Below are 27,637 nucleotides of genomic sequence, written 5' to 3'. Positions count from 1 at the left end.
CATGTGCATAATTGTTGGGCAAGTTTCAGATGTTGATCTGTGTGTCTTCTTCAGTTTGTGCAATGATGGCAGTCGAAGATTTTGCAAAATCGTGAAATTGTGCGCTTCAGAACAGCGGGAACTTGAAAATAGTGCAATCCAGTTGTTGAGTAAACAGCACCGCAGCATCCTGGAGGAGCACACATTGAAACCAAACAAGAAGCTTTAGGAACTGCCTCAAGGCAATGTCCTTGCCAGTATGGCCAAGAGTAGATTCCCTTACATTGAGGGCAGCTTGCTCAGCCTTGGCCCAGGGAAATACCTGTGAGAGTAGGTCAGCAGGTGGGTCTACACAATTCATCAGCCCAGAATTGCACCTCAAGGCACTAAAGAAGACTTGCCAAGTGCATCACGGGCCAGGAAATGCTCCTCTGGCTTCCTGCCATTAAACATCGACGCTGCTAGTAGAGCATCAATTGGAACTGCCCGGTCATAGCAATTTGCCATGGCATCAGTCTCAGACCAGCGACCGAGAGCCTTGGTGCTGGTGACTGAAGCACTGTGTGCTCGTGCTGTCTGGGCAGCGAAATGACGAGTTGCATAAGTGGCCTTTGTGATGCAGATGTCATTTTTGACATGCATCTGCTTTATATGGTTGTAGTGATCTGCCGATGGAAGGTTAGGTACCCGCCTCTCGCACTACCATGGGGCTGGGAAATCTCACTGTCATAGGACATCTGCTTTTGGGATCATCAGCCCAAAACACAAAGAGCTCGTACCATGGCCGGTAGCCAAATTCACCAAAGCCAGGCACACCAAACTGAGGTGCGAAGTCAGGCACTGGCTGGGAGATGACGTGGAAGTAGGCATAGAGGAGCATGGCCAAAGAGCCAACTGGGCAAAGCTCAACCAAGTGGTGGCATAGGGTGCCATGTTCATCCACTCGACCATGCTGGTTTGTTTTTGCATTGTTGGCGAGTGCTGTCAGGACCTGCTGCAACTGTTGGTCATCATTGAAAGAGAGGCAGGAACTTTGACATACCGCAGGTGCACGACTGCTCGAAATGCTGTCAAGGAAGGCTGATGAGACAAAGAGGTCAGAGAGCTGCAGCATGCAAAGGCTCTCCCCTCGCAATGCTGTTGTCGCTCCAAGCAGGACCATTGTTTGATCTCAAAGGCCAATAAATACCTGGCAAGCACCTGAGGGTTGTGTGAGGGACCACCAGGAACAGCGGACAAGTTCTTCGGTGGTATAGGCATCTGTTGAACAGGAGAGTGAGGTTTGCAATTGGACGTGATGCTCGTGAACTACATTACCATATGAAGCCCCAGAGGCCTTGAGTGTCTGTGCTGTGTCTGCCCACTTTGGCTCATTGCGCTTCGCTGCAGATTCGAGCGTCTGGATGCAATTGTCATCTCGCAAGCGGATTTGTGCCTCTGGGACATCCTTGTAGAGGTGGTGGTGGCTGACCTGCCAGTCCTCGAGTGCACTGATGACCTGCTGGATGACAGACTTGCCAACATTGGAGCTGGGGATGGTCTCTGTGCTCCTGAGCTTCCTCTTACAGCATTCTTCAGTTAGTTTCGGACACTGGATTCAGCTGCCTCCTCACCTTCTTGTGTTTTTTTCGTGGTTGACAAATTGGGCTGCCTTGGTCGCTGTCACTGGGAAGGCAGGAACCACTGTCCAACATTCCTCTTGCTCACTGCACTTGTGCTGGTACTGGTCCCACCACATGACATAGTCACGGACATGACAGGAGTACGCATCTGCTGTGCCTTTGTCAGACTGCTCCTCTGCAGAAATTCGCATCCAGATGCCGTGCAACGTCACGTCAAGGCAAGCTAGTGAGCGGTTGATCCTGATGAGGGAGGATGTAGTATGGTCAGATGGAGAAAGCCCTGGAGAAGGAGAGGGCAATGGTGGTGACCTCTTGGTCACAGTTGGAAGCTTGGGTTCTGCAGTAGCAAAGATGTTTGGATCCGACATGCTGACGTCCAGCAAGAACTCGGGTGACGACATTTCAGTGTCTAGAGACATGCTGGGCAGCTGTGGGCTGATGTAGGCATGCATCGGTGCAGTGAATGCAATCGTTCCTTTCATAAAGAAAGAAAAGAATCAGACAGTTTCTTCAGGACAGAAAAAAACGCGACACTCACAAGGGTTTTGAGCAGCCGGGACTGTGAATGCAGGTGGGCTGTCCAAAGCAGTAGCATGAGGAGCAGCTGATGGCTGTAGGCCATCAGTTTGGCAGCACTTGGAGGTGGTCTGTGCAGGCAGATTGTCAGGCATCGAGAGAGGGTGCTTGCTCGCCATTGAGGCAGGCATGCTGAACGAAACTGCAGAAATTGAGTTGTCACAAGGGGGGTGAGAGCACTGCAAGAGAAGGAGGGGGCAGACGACTCACCTGTTCATTGTTGCACTGGGGGGGAAGGCAGCCTGTTCAGAAGAGAAAGCTTGACCACAACTTGTGTCTTTCCAAGGACACAGCTCCCCGCTTTTTAAGGTCGGCTGATGTGGCCAGTGGTGCATGTGGCGAGTTGCAGAATTCACGGAGATTGCAGAGTCAATAAGAGAATATTGCATGGCAACCTCCTCATGAGAGATGGAGTTGGCGCAATCTAGCCGAGTGGTGAGAGAGGCTGGATGAGAGTTTGGATTAGCGTAGAAAGTATGTAGATATAAGCTATTGTTAGTAGGGCAGTGAACAGAAAGGGAAGGAGGGGGCCTTCGAGCCCATCAGTCATCGTGCATGGGTGTTGGTGTCGATGCAGTAAGCACGCTCATCGTTGTTTCAGCGTGCGGAGAGAGTGGTACAAAGATGACTTACCAAATCGAGCATCCAAGATCAGATTGAGCCCAGCGCCAAATCGGGCAATACATCCAGCAGTTCATTTGTACTTGCCTGGTCACGCTTCCCTGGTTAGGCGGACGTGACCACCGACGTGACCAGGCTGGGCTGGTTCACAGTAGTATACTCTATGTATTATGGACATCACCTGCGGACATCATGGTAGAAGGTTCTGCCATCCCTCCACAAACAACTTGAGTGTGCACATTACAGGTAGACATAGAAGGAATACAAGTCCGCTTATGCAACTTTGGTGGACATGTGGTGCATTTATTTTATCTGCTTACAGTAAGGCTCCAACTATTTCAGTTTACTTACTGTTTTAATTGGGGTTAAACAAGTTTAACCAAGTTGAGTCAATTCGCGACACTGGTTGAAAATTTTTGGCCTTGTGACTCTGTGTCATCATTGAGGCCCCTGTCCTTCTGGATATAAGTGTCTAACTGACGTATTCCGTTTCTGCATGTCGCACACTTGTCCTCTGAGCACTGTCTGCTCGTGCATGTTCTGCACTACTTGTTTTCGTGTAAAATTGAATTATTGTTCTACTCAAATTCAGTCATCCTTCCAAACATATGTCAGACCTTGGTCCTTCAAACAATAATGCCACCAATTCGTCGCAAACCCAACCATCTCTTAGGGGACCTGCAATGCGAGGGGCATCATTTGAGTCCAACACTGATGAATTGCAACTACCCCAACAGGACCTGGCGAAGAGATGCCTTGATGTCGTCCGAGATTTCAGAGCCACTAAGGGAACAAAATTTGAAGCATCCTATGTCATCTCCAGCATCATCAAGGAAAGCTTACCCATCGGTTCAAGAGAAGATCCCACTGCTATTGTGGCTATCTACCTTGCCATGCTTGACCAGTGGGAATCTGAACAGTCTCAAGCCGCTCAAAGAGCGACTGGAGCAGTTAGAGAACGGCGTTCAGTCAAACCAGCATCAGGCTCCCACATTGAAGAAGAACCTCCTACAGAGGATGTCAGGACTCAACAAGCCAGCATTGAGCCAGGTGAACCTGCTCGAAAGCAAGCTTAACTCGACTTTACCTGCCTTGACCTTAAGCTAATGGTTCACCAAGAACCATCTAGACCCCTATCCGCTAATCTCAAACACACCATCCGCATCATACAGAACTGGGCGCAAGACCAGAAACAAGCAAAGCTCAAACTCATGTACCATGAGCGGAGTCCAGATTTTTATGAATACGGATGGGCAGACATCATTGCAGGACGAAGTCTCAACCTTGATGCTATCCACACCATCATCACCACTTCATGCGCCATTGATAAGCATACCGAGGCCATCGGAGATGTTGAGTTCACCTATGGAGTCTCAGAAATGGCCCTGAAGAATATTGCCACGCAGGGACAATGGAATGCGGTGTGGAATAGAGCAGCACAGGCCCTCAAGTTCCCTTTCCCTTTCCGACAGGCTGAACTTGACACCTACTCAGAACATATCAATGAGCAATTTGACCAACAGTCAGAACTTTCTCATGGACAAGTCCTCTGGTACAACAAAGCAGTCAGATTCAGGGTCGGAAATTCTTGCAAGTATGAATTGTCCAACTTCAAATGTTTCAAAGACATCTACAGTGCACATTTCTCCGCTGGAGGAAGGATGCACAATGACACCGGAGAGTCTAGCAAGTCCTCTGGGGGATGGGAATCTACTGTTAAGCGTGAACCATGCCACAAGTGGAATACTGGAGAATGCACATGCAGCACAGCCACCTGCCGCTTTGCCCATGTCTGCAACATTGAGCAAGACGGCCAGGTTTGTGCCCGCCATCATGTTAAAGCGAAGCATAATGAGGACACAAAGTCCAAATCTACCTGAACGATTTCTGAAGTGTCCATTGACACACACGAAACCTGTTTCGTACATGATCATGGGCACATAACATACTCTCGTACAACCTAATACTGCCAATAAAGGCAGTTCTAATTTCTTATGGCTTTACTACAGTTTACTATAATTTTCTTGAAGGTTTTTCATAGCTACATGAATTAATCATTCATATTACGTACTTAGCACAGTCAACAAACTGTGTTAAAAAACCTTATCCTTTCATTAACAAGCACATTCCCGCACCTTTCGGGATTTTCTCATACATTTTCCCACCTAATGAGCCATATTTGTGTTAACATCTTAACATCTCAACATCTGCGCAGTCATCATCTGAGCAGTGTCAATCTTCTTACATAATCTACATTTTGTTTAATGATTAGTCATAGTTTCTGGACAGTTCCGAAATAGCGGTAATCTCTAAGTGAACATTTGGACACTGAGTCATAGTGAGTCACATGGAGTCATTATGAGTCATTTCCGTTATGACTCATACCAAGTCATTATGAGTCACTATTCCATATTTAGTAGTTGCATAGCCACCTGTAGAGTAGTATATAAAGGGACATAGTTTCCCTCTTTGAATAATAAGATCCCTTTTTAGAGAGTTTGCGTATCTCTCAGAAAGTTTCTCACCCCTTAATATCTGTGTGAATACCAAGTGAATATTAGTTTATTCCCTCCACTCTTTTGTCACTGTTTCCCACGACGTTCTGACTACCTGAGGCTACCTCTAAGTCACATTAAATTACTCTAGCTAGTGCACGGTTACTAGTCGTCTAGTGTAGTTTTACTGCAATTCTCTTTACGACACAGGAAATCAATTCTGTGGGGAGAAATCCACGTACTTTAACGATTGAGGATGATAAATAGGACTTATACTTTAGTCAACAATATTAAGAGCTTGGCCACTTAAGACTACATCAAGAAGGTGTATTCTAGTCTGGACTGCGTCATTACTCATTGTGAGATCCTGAGCAGCAGAAAGGTCGGTTTCGAAGCCAAGTATTTGATTGATTCAACTGTATCCGACTTCTAGTTTGATCTCCCCTGATTGTGAGAATAAGGAGTATCCCAGAGATATCGCTCTGACTCACCACGTATCACTGTAATTCACGTAACTTTTCGTAATCTGCGTACTGTCGCATCATTATCCCTGAAGAACCCTAAGTACTGCATTAAGCCAGTTAACGGGCATTGTTCCTGAGATTCCCGAATATCTCACCCCTTTTTTTAGTCATTGGTAAATTTGCTCAAGGAGAACGCAATCTATATTTGCACCCCCACGAACGACCACGTTATCAACCGTTGGTATTTGTCTGAACCGTTGACCATGGAGGATAAGTGAAATTTGGTGTTTTTATTGCCTTTCACATCCTAGTAAGACACCGTGCTTTCAACGAGGTTTGATTTGGTTACCAACGGACGTCTCATTTAGTCCAACTGCACACTCATCTGAGTATGCAGACCCAGTTCCAACAGCACCTTCATATCTTGCTGATAGTGACGCAGCTCATACTGTTGCTAATCACCCAGAACTTTTCAAAATAGTAACACCGATTAACGTGGATTGGTTCCAGGATCTCTTAGTGGACCATCCAAACCAGCCTTTTGTCCAATCAGTGTGTTGAGCCTTGTGTGAAGGATTTTGGCCATGGACCAATGCATCGGATGAATCATATCCCTCCATTAACAACAACTCAATGCACACCTGTGCAAAGTCAGAAGAACAGGAAAAGTTGATTGAGGAGCAGCTTCAGGAAGAAATACGACTTGGGTGAGTATCTGAAAGTTTTGGGACTGATTTATTACCCGGAACGTATAGCATGCCAATGCACACGGTACCCAAACCAAACTCTGACAAGCTGCGCCTTGTCGTCGACCACACAGCTGGAGAATATTCACTCAATTCGATGATTGACTCGGATGCGATTAAAGGTACCAAACTAGATGGGTTGCACTCACTTGGTGCCTCGCTACTCAAGTTTAGGCGGGAACATCCTGATGAAGAACTAATTCTCTTCAAGTCAGATGTTTCTCAAGTGTTCCGGAGACTACCTATGCACCCGCTGTGGCAAGCCAAGCAAGTGCTGATGGTACTTGGTCAACGATATGTTGACCGGAACAATAATTTTGGAGGACGTGGTTCTCCTAAAGTCTGGATATCCTTTATGTCCCTCGTGGCATGGATTGCTATTCACTGCATGCTAAGTGAGGCACTCAAACTCTATATGGACGACTCATTTTCCTTTGGCTTAGCCGGACGCATGCTCTACTACGCCCCATATCAGTGTGACTACCCAGAGAAACAGACTCGTCTCCTGCAGCTTTGGGATGAGATAGGACTTCCTCATGACTGGCCAAAACAACTTTTCGGTTCGACGCTGACAGTCATCGGCTTCGATGTCGACCCTAATGCCATGTCCGCCACACTACCTGGACATAAAAAGGATGAGCTTGTTAAGCAGCTTCGTCGGTTCGCCGTGAAGAACTGTCGCTGGACACTTCATGAGTTTCAGCAGCTCACAGGTTGGTGTGAATGGAGCTTTAATATTTTTCCTCTACTCAAACCAGGGCTGTCCACCATATATGAGAAGATACGTGGAAAAGACCAACCCTGTGCTCGTCTTCACGTCAATAATGCCATCATCTGTGAGCTGTCATGGATGGCAAACCATATTGAACACCTTCCCAGCCTCTTGTTTTACAAATCGTTGGATTTCGACCCGCTCTCTGATGATGTAGTGGTCACCTATATGGATGCATCAGGTTTGGGAATGGGTCTATGGTTTCCTCATGATAACTTTGCAGGACAATCTGCATTGCCTGTAGATGCTCCCAAAGACACGATCTTCTTCTTTGAAGCTCTGGCTGTTTGTTCCACGGTGCACGCTATACACAACATGTCAGAGCCCCCTTTGCAAATGCTCATTTACACAGATAACACAAATACTGTTGCAATGTTCAACTCGCTTTGTGCACATCCTCCATATAATTCAATCATGCTCTCAGCGGTCAACATCCTGCTCAAATATGACATGGACTTATGAGTTGAGCATGTGCTTGGTTATGAGAATGGAGTTGCAGATGCACTCTCACATTTTCAGAACGAACATGTCCAAGAGCTGGCCCCAGCGGCTTGCTTTTTTTGATTTTGAACCCCCTCAAGATGCGCTGGGGGCAGCCAAAAAATGATGCAGGTATCTGCGTCGTCCAGGCAGCCTTTGAGGCAGGCCTGGACACCAGAGTGTCTCTTGTACAAGCACTCTGTGGCACTTGGTTTTGCGATTGATTCCACCACTGCATCTGTCTATGACTCGCATCTCAACTCTTATATCACCTTTTGTCGGCTGCACCAGCTCCCCATCGATCCCACTGTTGATACATTATCATTCTATGTTGTGTGGCTCTTGCACCACATTGAGCCTCGCTCTGTCGATTCATATCTGTCAGGCATTGCTAATCGGCTGGAAGAAGGCTATCTGTCAGTCCATGCGGCTCGGCAGTCATCTCTTGTGGCATGAACACTGCGTGGCTGCAAACACTGTATGTCAAAACCAGTGCAGAGGAAGCTTCCTTGAGCCTATTCAGTCACATCCTCTGTATAATACAGGCAGCCGAGGTTGAAAATATGCTGTTCCACACAGGCCAGCGGACGTCGGCCAATCAAATATGTTTGCCCGTGTCTAACATTCAGCTGGCTGGCTCACTGAGAGACAATCTTAACAGCTGGGCCCATACATAGTGATGCTTGATATTAACATGTTGGCCGGTGGCCAGGACAGAATGGTGGTGGAATGTGATATTGTCAGCTTGGCCAATGTAACATATAGTGGCTGTGTGTACCGATCGGCTGATGATGGGTATGAAGCCATCATGCGACCCATGCAGAATATATTTCCTGTGCATGTCAGTCGGCCCATGTGGAATACATTGCTCATGCTTATCGGTCGGCCTATGTCAAATGTGTTGCCTGTGTGCATTGGTTGGCCAATGCCAAGTGATGGAAATGAATGCCTAATGCTATCAGGTGGGCTGATAGAAATGAATTCCTGATGCTGTCAGGTGGGCTGATGTAGAGACTCGCATTTCTGCAGGCTGTTATGGGCCCATATTACGAATTCTGACAACTGGTGTTTCATGGCACAACTCGCACCATCATCCATATGACTTCCACTATGTCTCTAGTCGACTCTGCATATCATGCGCAGCTTTCCTGCGAAATGTGCCATAGGCGCGACACTTTCCTGCACAACGCGCAGTATTCCCGCGTGCGTGCCTTGCACACTTTCTCGTACTTAAGCACCCTGCATTGCGCAGCATCCAGGAGCATCCATCCACCGTCCAACCAGTCCCTTGGTATGTCCCTTTTCGTTATCTGATCATATTTGGCATATTACAATTCCTATTTTGTTATGGACCCTTACTTTACCTCATTTACATACTTAGAGCGCTCCCTATTCGGCTCCAAGCCCTGGGAGAGCACTTAGGTAGAACTTACATACACTCATGTTCATTTTACACCCAACTTTTCCACCTTAGCTTCCTACCACTCAGTATCTATCACCAGTTAGTTCCATGCAATGCATGTATCCATCATTGTCTTGAGGCCCTAGCATAAGTCTATAGCTAGTGGCACTATCAGTATCCATCTAGATCCGCGCTTTTCCTCTTATCAGTCTCAGTATACGTCTTCTACACTTGTGCACTGCTTGCACTACCTTCCCGCGCTTCACGCACTTTCGCACTTCGCTTTCCCGCGCGCGTTTTCTCGCACTTTCACCGCCATTCACCAGGGTTGATCACCATCATTCCGTGGATCCTTGCTTTCCTTGCTTCCCCTTTAGGGTTGAACGCTCTCGCATTCTGCAAGTGTAGCAGCTAGGCAGAGCCAAGACTCACTTATACTGGTTGAGCACTTTTCTTATATGTGCCTGCCAGGTTGTAATTGCCACACCGATATAAACCAATGCCTGGTGCAATCAGGTGGGCTGATAGCAATGAATGCCTGATGCAATCAGGTGGGCCGATGGAACTGATGCCATCAGGTCAGCTGATCAAAATGAATTCCCGATGCTATCAGGTTGGCCAATAGCAATGAATGCCTGATGCAATCGGGTGGGCCAATGGAACTGAATTCCCAATGTCATCAGGTGGGCCAATAGCAATGAATGCCTGATGCAATCAGGTGGGCTGATGGAACTGATACCATCAGGTGGGCTGATCAAAATGAATTCCCAATGGCATTGGGTCGGCCGATAGCAATGAATGCCTGATGCAATTGGGTGGGCCGATGGAACTCATGCCATCAGGTGGACCAATGGAACTCATGCCATCAGGTGGGCCGATGGAACTGATGCTCTCAGGTGGGCTGATGAAAATGAATTCTTGATGTCATGAGGTGGGCTGTTAGAACTGGTGACATCAGGTGGGCTGATCAAAATGAATTCTTGATGCCATCAGGTGAGCCAAGAGCAACGAATGCCTGATGCAATCATGTGGGCCCATGGGGAGAACCTTCTGATTCTATCAGGTGAGCTGGTGTGTAAGAGGAATAGCGACTAGGCTGTTAGAAAACTAGTGCTACTTATCCAAATAGGTGTGAGTGTAGTATTTGACCCAAGAGGACTGCTATTGAAGCAACTCCCTACTAATATGCAAGGGAAGTGATAGCACAAAGGGCTAAAAACCTATAGCGACCTAAGACCAAAAACTAATGAGTAGCGCTGTAGCAATCAGCGACAAGTGAGTTCTGACAGAGAAACGTGCATATAAGTGAGAAGCGCTATGCAAGTTGTTTTATGCGATAGCGCTATGTGACATCCGACTAGCGACAGCAAGGAGAAATCAAAGGGAGCAAGAGTGAGAAGTAAGATAAGACAGTGCAAGTGAAATGCCTGGTAGCAACTAGATTGTAGTGCGACTACCAATAGCGATCCTGACGTTGCAAAAGTCAACCTCAAGAGGGAACTTTAGCGACATGCACTTAAAGCAAGTCAAGTGACACACAATCAGAGAGATTGGCAAGAGCAGAATCAATTGCACAAAGACTGAGATATAGCGACTAAGGTGACTCCAACACCAGCAAAGATCCAGGGAAGGGAAGTAAAGTACTGTATGTGCAATGGGTCATTTTATCATACTGCGTAAAAGTTTGGGAGTGCATAGGCGAGAATAGTAGCGACACTGGCGAGGGCACAATGTAGTGACAGGTAATAAAACATGCAGCGCAGTGGAACACGAGGATACATGTAATAAGACCTGTGACTGATCAGTAGCAACATTTAAGGAATAATAACGCACCAGTGGAGGTAGGTGGACATAGGCAGGACATGGGAGGACAGAATACCTAGGCATCGGACCGGTGTGGTGTTCAAACTTTCTGTAGCCTTGCAGAGGCACTTTTCACTATGCATCTCTTATTGACACTTTCCTTAGATTAGGTTCGCACTTTTGCTGCTTACATAATCATCTTCCCTTTACCTAGGACTCTACAGTCATTACCTAGTTTCCCTTGTTTCCAGTTCTTTTGTTGCTCCCCATTCACTTGGGTTATTTAGTAGCATCCCCTAGTTGTAGCTTTCCTAGCTGTAGCTCCCTCAGCTCACCAGATAGCTCCTGGAACATAGTTTTCTTACCTTGACTTGGAGTACCTTCTCCACTCTCTTTCTTTGAGCCTGAGCCTAGTCAGAGATCCTTTAGGGTCGAACGTTCTTGCTAGCAAGAGTAGCAGCTAGGAGAGCAGGAGACTCATATATATTGGTTTGGTGCTTTTACCTACAGCCCAGCCATATCTTGTCATCACACTGGGTAGCATGCTATGGGAGAAAAGTGGTTCCAAAGCGGATAGCTTGGGAGTTGAATAGCACTGGTGACTAGCACTTTACTCTTTTCCTCTATGCAAGGCAAAGTATGCCTATGACACTCATACACGCCTAGCGCTGGTATGATTGTCACACTGGTGCGGAATGGGTCTCCCATGTGCATCGGTCGGCACATATCAGCCTGGTAGATTGGTCGCCATGAAAGCTGACTTTGGGAATTCGACAACATTCATTCCAATTAATCTGCAACCTTAAGACTAATCCATCTACACAGCTAAATATAACCATAATGTGCTATTATATTCCATGACGCAGCCATCTATGCTGAAACTGAGACATCCCGATGAGGGCAAGGAATGATAGCTGCGTGCTAGGGGGAAGAGTGGGAAGTGGGCTCTCAAGTGCTCCTCTGGATATGAGTGGAAAGTTGTCCCAAGGGGATTGCTACTGAGAAAGATTCCTCTAGTGAAAGGTGAGGGGGATCTATAACCAGTGGTTCGGTCTCGAAGCCTGAATGGGACACTGAGGCTAGTAATGCACCCAAAAGTGAAGAGTGCTAGCTAAAGGCGCCTAAACGCGCTAATAAGGCGGAAAGTGCAGAAAAGCGCGCTTCAATGTCAAAGCACACTTTGTGCGATCACAATGGAGTGCTTCGAGTAGAGGTGACAATCAAATGGGGGAACCAGGACTTTGATAGATGTGGAAGTAGACACTTAAAGGTGTCAAAGCGTCAATAGGAGGGAAACTGGTGTATTCAGATAGAAACTTGTGCTATACACTTTGATGGTAGTGGAGTGGAAGTAAGTGACAGGAAAACAAACATGGTGATGTGTAGGTATGCTAAGCGAGTTCCCACAGCTCGGAGCCAAATAGGAAGTACTAAGGTAAATGGTGAGGTAAGTCAGGGTCCATAACGAGATATGATGACAAGTACTAGTGCCTGCGTGACGGAGTATGAGTTCTGAAGAAGGAAAAACGCACCAATGGACCTTGGAGGACTAGGACAGGACATGCGGAGGACAGGCAACGGATCCTGAGGAAATGCAATGAAGTGCACCGCAATGCGCTTGAACGTGCCGGTACGCGCCAAAGCGTGCATTGCATGGAAATCAAATGAGAGGTGCATTGCAAGGATATGGAGTGCATCGAGAAAAGGCGTGAATTTGGCCCATAACAGCCTGCAGAAACGCGAGTCTCTACACTGAGTTGATGGTCAGTGCAGTAGTGTCACTACTTTCAAGGTGACCATCTCCACCCAATGGCGAATCTCCCCAGCACATGTCAAAATCAGCTGAACAATGGTCAGTCATGGTCGGCAGTGTTGATGACAAATACTTACCTTTATATCCCACTGCCAATGCAGATGGTCGGTCATTCCAACACATATCATACTGATCAGCCGCCAAGGGTATGGTGACACCCACGGTCTGAGTGTTGACAGTCGCCGGCTCTAGGATTGGCGCCGAATTGACCTTTGATAGACTCATTTCGTCATCCCAACAAAGGTCATATTGACCTGCCACCAGCGGTGTGGCTGCATGCGCAGGTCACAATTGGGGCTGGATCAACTTTGGTGTCCCAGCACATGTTAAATGCTAAGGAGTTGGTCAGAAATGAGTCATGTCATGCTTGGACTGGACTTACTTTGGCCTCCAAAGTGTTGTTTGGTTGATGGTGTGGCAGTCGGTGTTTCCACTGTTGGCACTTGATCAGCCTTGGTATTCCAGCACATGTCAAATACTGACATGGTCAACTCCCAGTGAAGGTACATTGAACAGTAAACTTACATTCATGACCAAAATGTTTCTTTGCAAGTGTTTCGGCGCTTTCCTGGTTGGATGGCATGGTTGAGGCTATGGATTCCTTCATTTGATGCGTGCAGGATGTAGCGGGTAGGTGAGGTCTAATTTGAATAGTGTTGTGACCCACAGTAATCTCGTCCTTTTGAGGCCATGGAATCGGCCACAATGTTGGTGGCACCCACTGGTCCCATGTGACGAAAAAATCCCGGTCGGCTTTGATGCACTCGTCCTGTAACCTTCAACTTTTGTCAATTGGATGCTCGTGGGAATACATACTGCTGGCAATTGACTTCGAAAATAGTGTGCTGGCAGTGGATATAGTCAGGTGTAATGTAGATGACTGTGGACCACTGGAACACTGCAGTCGATGAACAATGCAGAAATCCCACAGCCGGTGCCACACTTCGGCCATTTCTGGCGGTGTCACAATGTGGTGTTGTGGCATCGATTTCTGTCAAGTTCAATCCACATCCACAGAGAGTCGTTCCTTATATAACTAGGTCAACACTTGTCCTATCCTCTTCCTCTTTTGTCAGATTTTATATTTGCTGTCATCAGAGTCAATTTTTTTAAATTTGCACATCTCAACCATGCCATCACAAACCGAATCCAACAATGCTTTGGCGCTTGCCGACAAGTCTGTGCACGCTGCAGTCCGCCAAATCAAAATCTACGAGTTAGATGGCTGGGTGGTTGTTGACCAGGCCCATACGATCGCGTGGATGGTGGTGCGTTTTTTTTCACTTTGGTTAGATTTATCTGCTCACCTCTTCAACAGTCTGAAGCACTCCAGCAACATGGCCAGAATTGCTTGGACATGCTGCCATTCCTTCTTTCTGCTGCCGCTGAGGTCCGGGCAACCATAAATCAGACTCTCGCACCCAAATGGGCCTGTGTGCAGGATGATGATCCACATATGGAGTCACACCCCTTCTTCCCAAAGGTTGTCAGATATAGTGAGTCGGCACTTTTTGGATGCAGCGGTAGCTTGATATCCTCACCAGCACTAGCATCAGCATCAGCACCAGCACCAGCACCAGCACCAGCACCAGTGCCAGTGCCAGCATCAGCACCGGCAGTCTCCCTGGTCACACACCCAGTTCCCAAACAGCTGTCAGTTCCACCGATTGATTCACTTCCTCGTGCCGGTCACGAGAGCAATCCTGTTGCCCCTGGCATGATGACTGAAAAGGGCAAGCGGCCTAACCGCGGGACATATAGATCCTGAGAGGACAGCCCAGGCACTGAGGCAGGCAGGAAGAAATGCAAGGTCTTGAAGCCCTTGTCCAAGGCCATCATCTCCAACACCAAGGATGAGGAAGGGCAGCCAGGAGGGACCATTGTAGTTGTAAAGGTATGTCTTCCTTTCACCATTTTTAACTGACTGCTAACATCACCTTAACCGTCCAAGATTGTTCAATCTTTGCCTGCAGCGCAGCACGAATCAAAGGTAAGCAGCAGTAATGTCAGTGCCAATATCATTGCTGACTCCTTTTCAGTGCATGACAAAAGAGATCAAGCAGGTGAGAATTATCTTGTCCTGTCTGTCCTCACCCCTCAACCATCTTCAGGCGGATGCCACACCCCACATCGGCCAAGCCCAGCCAAAGGGCAAAGGAAAGGAGAAGGCCATGGACATTGCTGAGCCTGTCAGAGGGCGCAGGCTACTGAAGGCCTCTGCTGAAGAGGTGAGTTGGGCAAGTTCATCCCAGTCACCGAGTACTAACCATCTCACAGTACATTCCACCCTGCCAGAGATGCATAGGGAAGCCCTGTCTCGTCTCATTGCAGTCGGCCAGAAGGGGCAAGCCATGAAGTCCTGCGTCAAGTGCCACAAGATGAAGGTGTGGTGTAACCAATTGGCGTCAGTTGATGCCATCGGTCCTGCAACAACTCGGCAGGCCCCAAAGTCATGCCCTAGGTCAAAGCCTGCATCAGCCTCCAAGCACAGGGCTCAATCCAGGACAACAAGAGCAACCTCCCATGTGCGTCAACCAACTCCCATTCTGGAGTCTGAGGAAGAAGAAGCTGTTGAGGATACCGGTAAGTGATCTTGTTTTTTGTGACAACATACCTTAACCCTCAGTTGTAGATGTGCCTGTCACTGGTGATGATGATGCCAAGATGGATGGTGATGCTGAGGCCGAGCAGGACACTGACATCGCTACCAAGATGGTGGTTGAGCCCGATGATTGAATCGTGGTTGACCAGCCTGAAGCCATCGCTTCTGCAGCTGACTTCCCTGCCGACCATTGGCAGGAGGAGACCAACAACATAGCCATCCCCATAGCCATTCCCCCACCAATTCCTGTGGCCGACTGCCTTTCCCTTCCATCAGCACCTTCGTCACCCACCATCCACAATTGCATGCTTGCCCTGATGGCTCAGGTCACTGCCATGCAAATGGCCAATGAGAATGCCCTTGCCAGGATGGACGTGATGGAACATGACTTCGACACCCGCATCTCCTCGATGTGTGCTGAGCTGTCTGCCATGCAGCTCAATGTTGGCGCCACTGTGACATTGGTGGATGGACTGGTTGGCCTAGTTGAGAAGCTTCAGCAGGAGTGGGTCCTTCCTAATCCATCGTTCCCACCACCAACGATGAGACAAGGCAATGAATCCTCGGCCACTGCATTAAGCATGAGGTACTTGAACAGTGTGTTCGATCCTTCAGTTGCTCCCATCCCCCTTTCTGTTGGAATCAATCAAACCTTGGCATCTCGCACTTTTGGCCGTTCTGACATGCAGGGCAGCACATTGTCATATACCATATTCCCAGGTACAGATCCAGATCTCAGATCCAATCCAGATCCGATGGACATATCCGTTGTCCAGTCCACAGATCCGATCTAATCCTTGTTTCATGTCCTGTTCATATAACTCTAACTATCATTCATCTCCTTTCGGCATTCCTGTACACCGGTATACCGGTTATCCTTTACTTCCGTTATGCTTACTGATCCGCTACACTTACTGATCCACTTTAGCTTAGACTTCATTCCTGGTTATGATTCGTTATCCATCCGACTTACCGATATGCTGTACACATACTTTGCTTATACTTCGTACATAGCCTCGCGTCCTTGCTTATTGATCATTCCGTTAGTTATCTGTAGTATATAAACCCTTGTACATGCGCTGTAGTAGATCAGTTCGAATATCATCTTAGATTGCACTCATTCTGTCTGGACTCTAAGTTCATCCGTTATCCGTCCAGACTTGAGTACAATACTCTTGTCTACTCCGAGACTTAGGATTGATTCCTATAGTCTATATATCCATCTCTGTCTTCGGACAGTCCTCGCCCGTTAGTTTCTAGTTCAGATCCGATCTGGATTAGCCGTTACTATATATGTTCAATATCTGGAAGCCTTAACGGATCCGTTACGAGACTTATCTGTCTCAATATATACGATACTCTAGCACTCTGAAATAAGGGGCAAGACTCAGGAAAGGGGCACAGTGCACAAGCTGAGGCCGAAGCCCTTCGGATCCGATACTATTTGAGTACGGTCTTAACACACGTTCACATCTGGACAAGCATCCTCAGCGTCAGCACACGCCGGTTCTTCATCTGCTCCTGCTGGTGTTGGACCACATTTTCCTGTCATGTCACCTGCTTCTGCCACGCGCACCCTCCCCTGATCATTCAGCGGACTACATAGTTGTACCATAGATCATGTGTCTGTCGGTGAATTACACCTGTATATTACTTGGTATTGAATGAAATGTACATTAACTCCTTGGTGTGATTTAAGCACTGACAGCATATTGGCACAGTTGATCTCAGTCGGGTTTGCAGTTGGCATGGTGTAGCATACTTCAGTTTATCTTGTCTGTTCAGATTTGACTTCCCAATACTTCTCGTGGCCTCCTCGCCCTGTCGGCATTATTTATCTCAATCATCTTATTTGGTTGGCGTGACCAATTTATACTCCATGTGACCGATCGCTTGTTCTGTGATTTCCATAGCATATCGGCACAACCATTGCATGTGTCTCAGCTAGTTGTTCTTTGACCGATTGATTACACTGCACACAGATGCTTGGTGCCCTTGTTACACTACAATATGGCTGCCTACTTCAGTTCTTGGTAGTTCCTCATGTGTCATATTTGACTGAGCATATTTTGACTGAGGTGATCCTGGCAAGTATTTGATGACAGCTAGTATGTGAACGACCTATTGACCGACCAACTCATTCATCATATTTGACCGAGGTGGTCCATCTCCTCCTCCGTTCTGACACATAAGAATCCACAGAAGACATTTTGTTCAAGGTTTGTATGGGTGCAGCTCTCCTTTTTAAAGAGTACGATCTCCAGGAACTGCATGTATCAACATTTGTGTACAAGGTACTCACATGCAGCATCACCATGGCTGTGATAACGAGTGTTACTGGTGTCAGGCCATTGACTTGTGAACCCTAGTTCGGCTTCAAGGTAGTATCAGAGGGAGTTGTGTTGGCCTTTCTTGTTGTCCTTGTGGCAAAATACACTGCCCGTTGTCCTGCATGATTTGGGAATCATGCATGGACATGACTACTAGGTATCCCCCTAAAAGACAAAGTCTGTTAGCTTAGTCCTCAGACTAGTCAACCCATACCTTGGTATCAAACCTTGCTCCAATAGTTTCAGTTTTCCCTCAGTGATTCATGAATCCACCATGTTTTGAAGAAAAGTCATATGTGAGATGGGAATCACATAATGACCTAGTTGATATGAGAAGCAAAAATGAAGGTTAAGGTATTGCCTTTCATTTGGCTTATTCACTTTGGCTAGAGAAACCCATAGAGAAAAGTTCAAAGCCTAACAAAAACCTATCTAAAAAGCCCGCATATTGTGTACTATTATTTGTTCCATTATTTCTGAGTTGTTTTCTCTAGTGTTTCTTTACTTTACTTTTCTATTAGGATGCTCTGACTAATCAGATGCTTCATAAAATTGTACCTACAGGGTATGATGTCATAATGATGTCATAGGACTTCACCTACACTCCTGCAGATATTTTGGTTGAAAGATATGATATCATAGTGATGTCATAATGATGTCATGTTCCATGGAATTTGCTAGAACATTCCAATGACTCATAATGACTCATAGTGACTCATAGTGACTCAGAATGATGTCATTATCCCACCATGAATATTCTGGAATGTTCTTTTGCACCTGCTAGAACATTCTGCTCCAGTTTTTGGAATATTCTTCTCACATTCTGAAGTCATTACATCACCTTTTTACTTACATAAAATGTATATAAGGAGAGCCCATTCTCCCCCAAAAAATAGATCTCCCACTTGAGCAAATTGAACTCTCACCTAAGAAGCTTCAGTCTGAAAAAATTGCTGCTTACAAAGCCCATTTCCTTTGTAAGAACTGTCCAGGCAAGTGCAGGGAAAGTGTTTCCCTTGAGATTACATAAGTTTCTTGCGATAGAAACCCAGTTTTGTGAGACCAGTGTTCTCACCATGTAGTGTTTACTGACCAACACGAGCTTTGGTCAACGTTGTTATTTGTGAGACCAGTGTTCTCACCAGGTATTTGTATACTGACCAACACGAGCTTTGGTCATTGTTGTTATTTTTGAGACCAGCGTTCTCACCAGGTATTTGTATATTGACCAAACACAAGCTTTGGTCCATGTAGTCACATTTGAGACCAGCTTCTCAACAGTTAACCGTATATTCAGGAAACCAGTTCAAGTGTCTAGACGGTATTTCCTAGACAATCCCATAGTTTCAATCAGAGATAATAAAGCTCCGGCTAAGTTAATCTAACTGATTGGTTTAGCGAGCCTCCCAAGAACTCACACATTATCTACCATGAAAGAAGAAAAGTCGTAGACCATGTTAATCGAGGACTGGCAAGAAGTCTTATCCAGTGTAATTGTGGTGTCATTACATTCTTACACGTTTTCATATAAGACCCTCGGTTATTAAGACACCGTGAGGTCCAGAGTCTTCTGGCCACCACCTGTTGATACCTGAACAGCTCATTCTTTCGCTGCTGATGAACCCCCTGATGCAGCTGCAGCGTTGTCTTTGTTCATCAACAGGACAGGTCCATCAATTCCATTTTGTTCCCACCATGCTCACATCTTGGCATTTCCCCCTTTAACTGCATTTAGCTCTTTATCGAGCTGATGGATAGATGCTCTAGCCTTGTCAAGGCACACCTTATTCTTGTGTGCTTCTGCAGTTATCTCTGTAGTAGAAGACTGCAGTGAATGTAACTGCTTCTGCAAAGATGCAGTGGCATGATCCTTACAAGTGCACCACTTCCGCTCACCTCGGAAACACTTCTCATAAGTTATAGCTCGCTGTTGTTGCTTTTCGAGCTCATTTTGCAGGTGTCCTACTAGAGCAATAGCCAGTGTGGGACTTGAGGAAATATTCTCCTTTTCACTGCCAGTGGTGATTGTCCTGTGGTTTAGATGTGCAAGGTGAGTTCATTGGTTATTTGAACGCCTTTTAGATGGGTGCCAGCAGACACTCTTGATGTGTTGGAGCAGCATTAGTGTTACAGTCCCTTGCCTGACATGTCAAACGCATCTCCTAAACGTGTCACGTCATACTCAAATCGGCTTAGTCAGCACACACCTGAGTGTACTGATAGATATACCGCTCGGCAGTGATGCAAGCACATTTTTCACCCAAATCTTGTTCCAGGTATATTGTTTTCCTTATTCTTGGTATTCTATGAAAAAAATATAAATATTCTTGCATTCTCTGGCATTTCAGTAGGCTAGGTTACTGTAGACATTGTGTTTTCTTATTTTTTTTCATACAATACAAACAGCTTGAGATTTCATGCGTATGTCTCCATACAAACTACTCACCGCGAGTGTGTGGTAAAGCCCTGCCGTTATATCTTTCCATTGGACACTCATTTCAGCTTCACCCCCTTGAGATGAAATCATGTGCGGAGTTTGAAAATGGCTGAGCATTGCCCATCCCCAGTAGAAACCATATAGTGTTTATGTCTATTTACTCCTGCCAGCATAGACAGTAAGTATGATACATATAAACTGTTTACTGGGGTACCTAAGTTTGTGACACAATGCTGAGATATTAACTACAGTACACTATCTCATAATGCATTGACTTTGGAAGGTCCCACTGTGGGCCAGTGAGAAATTGAACCATAATGCATAATGCATAAGCCTGTGGGACCACTATGCAGCATTATGAGATAGCATTTTTCAGGCCATACTGTGAGAATGATGCATTAAATACCTATAACTTATAGTAAAACTGTGATACATTAATCACTGTAAGCCATAGCTCTTGTAATATGTAGGGCTGATATACCAGTGGAGGATCCTATCAAGATGCTACCTTTGCCTGGATTAGGTCTCTGGACCTTTCCTGTGTTCTTTTCACCACATCAACACTTCTTTTTGATTGAGTTTGTTGGTGCCTTTGATTAGTAATCTAACTGTACAGTCTCGAACAGTTCTGATTGGTGCCTTTGATTAATAATCCAAGTGTACAGTCTTGGACAGTTCCAATTAGTGCCTTCGATTAATAATCTAACTGTACAGTCTCGTACAGTTCTGATTAGTGCCTTCAATTAATAATCCAACAATACAGTCTCACAATTCTGACCCTCCAGCGTATCTCTGAATCATGTGCCCTTTTCTTTGGTGTTTTATGGATCATGTGCTTGGTGTGAAAGAGAAATAGCTACTAGGCTATTAGAAAACTAGCACTACGTATCCAAATAGGTGCGAGTGTAATCTTCGACCCAAGAGGACTGCTATTGAAGCAACTCCCTACGAATAAGCAAGGGAAGCGATAGCACGAAGGGCTAAAAACCTATAGTGACCTAAGACCAAAAACTAATGAGTAGCGCTGTAGCGATTAGCTACAAGTGAGTTCCAACAGAGAAATGTGTGTATAAGTGAGAGGTGCTATGCAAGTTGTTTTTATGTGATAGCGCTGTGACAATTATATTGGCGCTAGGCATGTATACCTGCATAAGCCTTCAATAGGTGGACCAAAGTTATCCCTCACATCATTCACTACTCCCCTATCAGCAGTCTTCACTTGTCTCAGCCATAACCCTTGTCCGATGCTATTCCGCACTTTCCCACACTATGTGTGCACATTCCCGCAGCGCTATTCATGCTCCTGCGACTTATCCGACGCTATTCCCACGCTTATAGGGCTATCAGAACTACCAGCAATGTGTCTATTGGAGCATTAGTGCATGTCCGCTCTATCTAGTGCTTGTTCCCGCGCTGTTCTCGCGCTCTAGGATCCACCCAAAACATCGGAATCCATCCATGGTCCATCCTACCTCATTGGTATGTAATTTGCCCTGCCTCGAGTTTGTAAAAAGTGCTACAGTCTTATTACATGTATATCCTATCCCTTCCGAGTCCAAGATGGTATAGTTTACTAGTATAAGAAGCCTATGGTGACTACTTTGACATTACTTCCCTTCGACTGTATTTCCTTCCCTTAGGTTTTACTTAGAAGTAGTCACCCTTTAGTTGCACTCTATGGCCCCTATTTGACTTTCCTTACCCTTGCAATCAATACCCTTGATCTCTCTCGCTATCCATTACCTTCCTTTGACTCAGTGTCCGCTTTCTTGACTTCCGCTCTTTCCCGCGCATTAGTGCTCTACCTTGCGACGTGCTATTCCCGCGCTTTAGCACTCTTTCAGGTCTTTCTATCTTAAGTTGTCTTTAGTAGCTTTTCCCTCAGGTCGAACATTCTTGCTTTATTGTTTGCAAGTATAGCAGCATAGGCAGAGCTTAGACATATACTGGCTGAGTACCTTAACAAGTGCATAGTCAGGTTGTGTTTTTCACAGCGCTATGCGACGTCCAACTAGCAACAATGAGAAGAAATCAAAGGGAGCGAGAGCGGAAAAGCAAGATAAGACAGTGCAAGTGAAATGCCTGGTGGCAACTAGATTGTAGCACGACTACCAATGGCGATCCTGACATTGCAAAAGTCAAACTTAAGAGGGAACCTTAGCGACGTGCACTTAAAGCAAGTCAAGTGACACGCAATCAGAGAGATTGGCAAGAGCAGAATCAATTGCACAAAGACTGAGATATAGTGACTAAGGTGACTCCGACACACACCAGTAAAGGTCTGGGGAAGGGAAGTAAAGTACTATATGTGCAACGGGTCATTTTATCATACTGCGTAAAAGTTTGGGAGTGCATAGGCAAGACTAGTAGCGACACTGGTGAGGGCACAATGTAGCGACAGGTAATAAAACATGCAGCACTGCAGAACACGAGGATACAGGTAATAAGACCTGCGACTGATCAGTAGCGACATTTAAGGACAAATAACGCACCAGTGGAGGTAGGTGGACATAGGCAGGACATGGGAGGACGGAATACCTAGGCATTGGACTGGGTAGCGCGCTATGGGAGAAAAGTGGTTCCAAAGCGGATAGCTTGGGATTTGATAGTGCTGGTGACTAGCGCTTTACTCTTTTCCTCTAGGCAAGGCAAAATATGCCTATGACACTCATATGCGCCTAGCGCTGGTATGATTGTCACACTGGTATGCTATTCACTTATGGTTCTCTGCAAGGTACTGACAGCAGCTGTTATGTAGTTGGAAATTTGCCCTTTTCCTTGCAATTGATGCAAACTTTCGTTTGGCAAGGAAAAATGTTTCTTCGGATGTAGTTGACCCTGGTCTGAGTTGGGGCTGGTCATATTTTGTCGAAGATTGTGAATTCAAGTTGTTTCTGAATGACGCAGGAATGCTGCCTCAAGAGGTGATTGTCTTTCTTCTCAATTTGCCAACACTGCTGTAACATTCTATTTGAACAGAAAAGCATGTGTGCAAGTCACAGTGCTGTGAATCTTGCAGATACAAAAATGCGCGTGGCTTGGCAGCGACAGGTGTGGGTACAATAGATTGCACTTGTCACAATCTTAAATGACGGTGTGTGGTTGGTGACCTCCAGAAGGGTGAATGGTACGTGACCCTTTCCAATGACAATAATCAAGCTGATAATCTACATAGATATGTTAACATGGACTACCTTCTCTTCTCGATGTTGCAACATACCCGCGACATCGTAGTTCTCAATATATTGTATGACATTGCTTGTCAATGGAGCAAGCATATCTGAAAACGCATGTCAAGCTATCCCTCCACTATTCATTTCGACCACACTGACAAGAATGTTGTATTCCTCATCCCGAAGTTTCACCTCCCTGCACATATTGATGCTTGCCAGATTGGATTCTCGTATAACTTAGTGAAGGGTGTCGGCCGAACAGATGGCGAAGCTCCTGAGCAGGGTTGGGCTAACATCAATCCAGTGGCCATGAGCACATGCAAGATGGGGCCAAGATCACGGTGAGACACCTTGGACGATCATTTTGGGGATTTCAATTGGAAGAAAGTATCAAATTTTGGTAAGCTCTCGTTTAGCTTTCTTATACTTTGCTATGTATCTAATGTTTCATCAAGGTATCAGCCTTTTGTACAGGATAAAGACCACTATCCCAGAATGTGATCTCCATGTACAAGATTTTGAAGATTTCAATCAAATGCTATCGCACGAGCGACTAAATGAAGTCAATGCATGGAAGTCATCGATTAAAAGATGAGAAGAAGATAAATCACAGCCCAATCCTTTCGAGATAATGAGCAAATGTACGCCCTGTGTTTTGTCCTCGCATCTTGACATAGACTTAGATGTTTCATTTTTTAAGCAATGTCACAAGCTGCTGTGCACCTCAGTCTTTCACAGAAAGAAGCCAGCGATTTAGAACTGGCATCAACAATTCACTTCACTCAGATATCTCTCCAAGTATATTGATTTCCTCCGGCATGGACTATGAGGATCAACAGTGAGTGGTGTCCCATTTTTTCCATTTACACAACACTGAGCGACTATGACACAGATGTCATCTTCAGCATGACCATAGCACCCTCAGTGTTCATGCAACCGACCTGCAGCTTGCGAAGTTCCAGGAACGTAGCAATGCATTGCAGCGCAAGATTGCTCAATGGTGTATGATCCAGCTACTGTACTTCCCCTCTGTAGCTTGTCTTCGATCCTCCGACATCAAGTCTAGTATAGATTCTACCCAGGAGGAGAAACCCACCAATATTAACCTGTGGTTGCCATCACAGATCAGGCGTGAGACACTGCTTCCATGCAATGACAGTCTCTCCAAATATGAGTGGGATTTACAGCGTGCTCAGGCCTTTGATGCCCTCGATGATCTCTGCCGGCACCTCTGCCTTCAAACACATCTATACAAGTTCAAGGATGCTCAAATTTGCAGTCAGCGGGCAAATACACATGCAGGCATTATCATTAAGAACGTCGAAATCAACGTATCCGTGGCTGCTGAGCGCTATCACAGAGCCTGGAACACATTAAGTGCTCTTGCACCTTCCCTAGCCAGGGACGCATGGACGACAGAGCTGCCAAAGTTAGAGGAAGGGGACATCCGAGGGATGGGAGACAGCACTGTGACAATCATACCAGTGCTAGGCGCATATGAGTGTTACAGGCATATTTTGCCTTAGCTATAGGAATGGAGCTAAATGCTAGTCTCCAGCGCCATCGTTCCCAAGCTATCCGCCTTAGGATCGTTTTTCTCCCATAGCACGCTATCCGGTCCGACGTCTAGGTACCCCATCCTCCCATGTCCTGCCTATGTCCACTCACCTCCACTGGTGCATTATTAGTCTTATTTGTCACTACTGATCAGTCGCAGGTCTTATTACATGTATCCTCATGTTCTGCAGCGCTACATGTCTTATTACCTGTACACACATTGTGCTCTCGCCTGCATTGCTACTATTCTCGCCTACGCATTCCAAACACTTATGCAGTATGATAAAATGGCTCGTCGTACATACAGTATCTCACTTCCCTTCCCCGGACCTTTACTGGTGTGTGTCGGAGTCACCTTAGTCGCTATATCTCAGTCTTTGTGCAATTGACTCCGTTCTTGCTCATCCTCTCTGATTGTGTGTCGCTTGACTTGCTTTAAGTGCACGCCGCTAAAGGTTCTCATAGTTTGACCTTCATGAAGTCGGAATCGCTACCAGTAGTTTGGACTACACTTAGTTGCTACAGGCATTCCACTTGCGCAGTCTTACCTTACCTCTGCTTTTCCTTCCCTGAATTCTTCCCGCTATTGCTAGTCACACATTCGCATAGTGCAGTCACATAAACATACCTTGCACAGTGTATCTCACTTATACACACGTTTCACTCTGTCAGAACTTCATAGTCGCTGATCGTTATAGCGCTACTCACAAGTTCTTAGTCTTAGGTCGTCATAGGTTTTAAGCCCTTTGCGCTATCACTCCCCTTGCTTATTTGAAGGGAGTTGCTTCATTAGCAGTCCTCTTGGGTCTAATTCTACACTCGCACCTATTTGGATAAGTAGTGCTAGTTCCTAACGGCCTAGTCGCTATTTCTCTTTCACAGCGCGTTTGGAGAGTCAAGCGGGAACCACACCTTGTCGTGGATATGGAAAGCACGAGGTGTAGCTACTGCAGGGATGGAGGGTGAGGCAGTCCTCTTGGAAGGTGAGTGACCATGGTGTGTCAATACTTTGGCTGAATGTTTTGTTAGCTTTGCAAGTCGAATGGTGTAGGTTGAGGGCCTGTGCCAACCAGTGGGTCGAAGAAGTGGAACTCCTGCTTGAAGAGATGCAGCATGTCAGTGCTTTTCTTGCATGGCATGCTGCATGGTGGGACGAGCAGGCCACACAAAGGGTAGGCCTAGATGATGCTTTATTGGAAGGCATCCGAGGCTATGCCAAATGCCAAGCAACCCAGCACAGGTCTATGAGAGATGTATTCCTCACCAAGTGGAGTATTGTACCCGCCCTCCTTCATCCCGAAGCAACCGCTGCTCCCATTTAGTACTGTCGGTACATTTTGACATACCTTCTCTTCATGTCAAATACAGACTTTTGACATCTTTACTCGCATGATTGACACAGCATTCTCAAGAAGCTACAACCCAGGCCCTGGGCCCTGGTATGCTCAGATCTCGCAATCAATATATATATATATATAAGCAGACAGCAAGTACTATGGTCAGATCTCGCGATCAAGATGTATATAAGCAGACAGTGAGTACTATGGAGCAGCAGGAGTGAGGTTATGTATAATGGATAACAAAGGATATTGTCAGGGATCCATGACAAGGAAGGATAACCAGTTGTCTCTAATGAGACTTAGTTATCCATAATACTGCCAGGAGCAGGTGTCCTACAACCAGTCTTAGACCGGTTACAACCAAGACCAGTCTGGTGGCAGTGTACTACTCACTCCTGCGATTCCAATGGTGCTCTATTTGTATTAAATGGTTAAGATTTGAGCGATATATGAGCATTGTACCAAACTCTGCCCCACAAGTGAGTCAAATATGAAATGTCAAAAAATCAAAGTTGTTATAAGGCTTAGGTGTCTCAATGCTAACTGTAGCCCTAGTATAGACGAGCATATAGCTGGTCTTGCCTTGTCAATTGATTATGATTTGATCTAGATAAAAGCTAAGATATAAGACATCCCATTAATTTGCAGCTTCTCTTGTAAGTCTCATAACTTTATCAAATCTTAACCGTTTTACATGATCGGACCACCATTAGAATCACGCTGACGAGTACTACATGTACATAGCAACCGGTTTTCCAAAAGATTGGTCTTAACCGGTTCTGGACCGGTCCTTTGATTTTTTACAAACTTTGGGCAACTGGACTGGACTGATCTTGCAACTGGAAAAGACTGCAACCGGTCCTGCAACTGGACTTAAAACACTAGTCATAAGGCTCCCAGTTGTGGAATTGTTGTGTGATGAGCCAACACTGTCATACATGGTATGGAACTCATACCATGACATTGATAGACAGGAAGTAGCTACAGAGAGTACACTAAGGTGTACCTCATTGTATTATTATGATTGGTTCCATTTTGACAGATTTACTTGTATTTATATTTCCAGTATGATAGTTTTCACCTTTCCCCTTTTCTTTTCTTTTCTTTTATGTGGTTTATTCAGCCACCAGTGAGCCACCAAGATGTGTTAGTAAGCATGTCATGTGATAGGCAATATTCTGCTTTGTAAGGATCCTGCATGATTTGTCATGTGGCTTCCATTTGTTTCCATTTGTTTCTATTTGTTTCAGGCTCATTCAGCCACAGAATCCTTCAGTGAGCCACCAGATATGTTTGTAAGCATGTCATGTGATAGGCAATAATCTGATTTGTAAGGATTTGTCATGATTGGTCATGCTTCGTCATGCTTCATCATGCTTCGTCATGCTTCATCATGCTTCGTCATGCTTCGTCATGATTTATCAT

At 45.8% G+C, this 27,637-nt stretch overlaps 5 protein-coding genes across 5 annotated transcripts; 4 read left to right on the top strand and 1 right to left on the bottom strand.

The window, feature by feature from the left end:
* Positions 1-3,406: 3,406 nt before the first annotated feature.
* Positions 3,407-4,678, top strand: DFJ58DRAFT_734905 (uncharacterized protein; the record flags this gene model as incomplete). The annotated part of the gene is made up of 2 exons (XM_041386553.1): positions 3,407-3,848; positions 3,918-4,678. The coding sequence occupies 2 exons, from the start codon at positions 3,407-3,409 to the stop codon at positions 4,676-4,678; spliced, it is 1,203 nt and encodes a 400-aa protein (XP_041237096.1).
* A 7,587-nt stretch (positions 4,679-12,265) lies between these two features.
* On the bottom strand, positions 12,266-13,356 carry DFJ58DRAFT_846908 (uncharacterized protein; the record flags this gene model as incomplete). Its single annotated transcript, XM_041393375.1, has 6 exons — positions 12,266-12,390; positions 12,493-12,689; positions 12,712-12,802; positions 12,851-13,027; positions 13,156-13,251; positions 13,299-13,356. 6 exons carry the CDS (start codon positions 13,354-13,356, stop codon positions 12,266-12,268), a joined length of 744 nt encoding a protein of 247 aa, XP_041237095.1.
* Positions 13,357-13,903: 547 nt separating this feature from the next.
* On the top strand, positions 13,904-16,169 carry DFJ58DRAFT_734902 (uncharacterized protein; the record flags this gene model as incomplete). Its single annotated transcript, XM_041386552.1, has 10 exons — positions 13,904-14,041; positions 14,092-14,269; positions 14,318-14,426; positions 14,571-14,667; positions 14,725-14,763; positions 14,813-14,836; positions 14,885-15,001; positions 15,071-15,356; positions 15,406-15,488; positions 15,525-16,169. 10 exons carry the CDS (start codon positions 13,904-13,906, stop codon positions 16,167-16,169), a joined length of 1,716 nt encoding a protein of 571 aa, XP_041237094.1.
* A 7,964-nt stretch (positions 16,170-24,133) lies between these two features.
* Positions 24,134-24,841, top strand: DFJ58DRAFT_734901 (uncharacterized protein; the record flags this gene model as incomplete). Its single annotated transcript, XM_041386551.1, has 2 exons — positions 24,134-24,153; positions 24,208-24,841. The coding sequence occupies 2 exons, from the start codon at positions 24,134-24,136 to the stop codon at positions 24,839-24,841; spliced, it is 654 nt and encodes a 217-aa protein (XP_041237093.1).
* A 986-nt stretch (positions 24,842-25,827) lies between these two features.
* DFJ58DRAFT_846905 (uncharacterized protein) lies at positions 25,828-26,194 on the top strand (the record flags this gene model as incomplete). The annotated part of the gene is made up of 2 exons (XM_041393374.1): positions 25,828-25,855; positions 25,902-26,194. 2 exons carry the CDS (start codon positions 25,828-25,830, stop codon positions 26,192-26,194), a joined length of 321 nt encoding a protein of 106 aa, XP_041237092.1.
* Between the last annotated feature and the right edge of the window lie 1,443 nt (positions 26,195-27,637).

The sequence above is a fragment of the Suillus subalutaceus genome, assembly GCF_016647625.1.
Source record: "Suillus subalutaceus strain FC151 chromosome Unknown DFJ58scaffold_192, whole genome shotgun sequence".
Taxonomy (NCBI): Eukaryota; Fungi; Basidiomycota; class Agaricomycetes; order Boletales; family Suillaceae; genus Suillus; species Suillus subalutaceus.
Note: the sequence above shows the minus strand (reverse complement) of the source record. Positions and strands in the feature narration are given on the sequence as shown.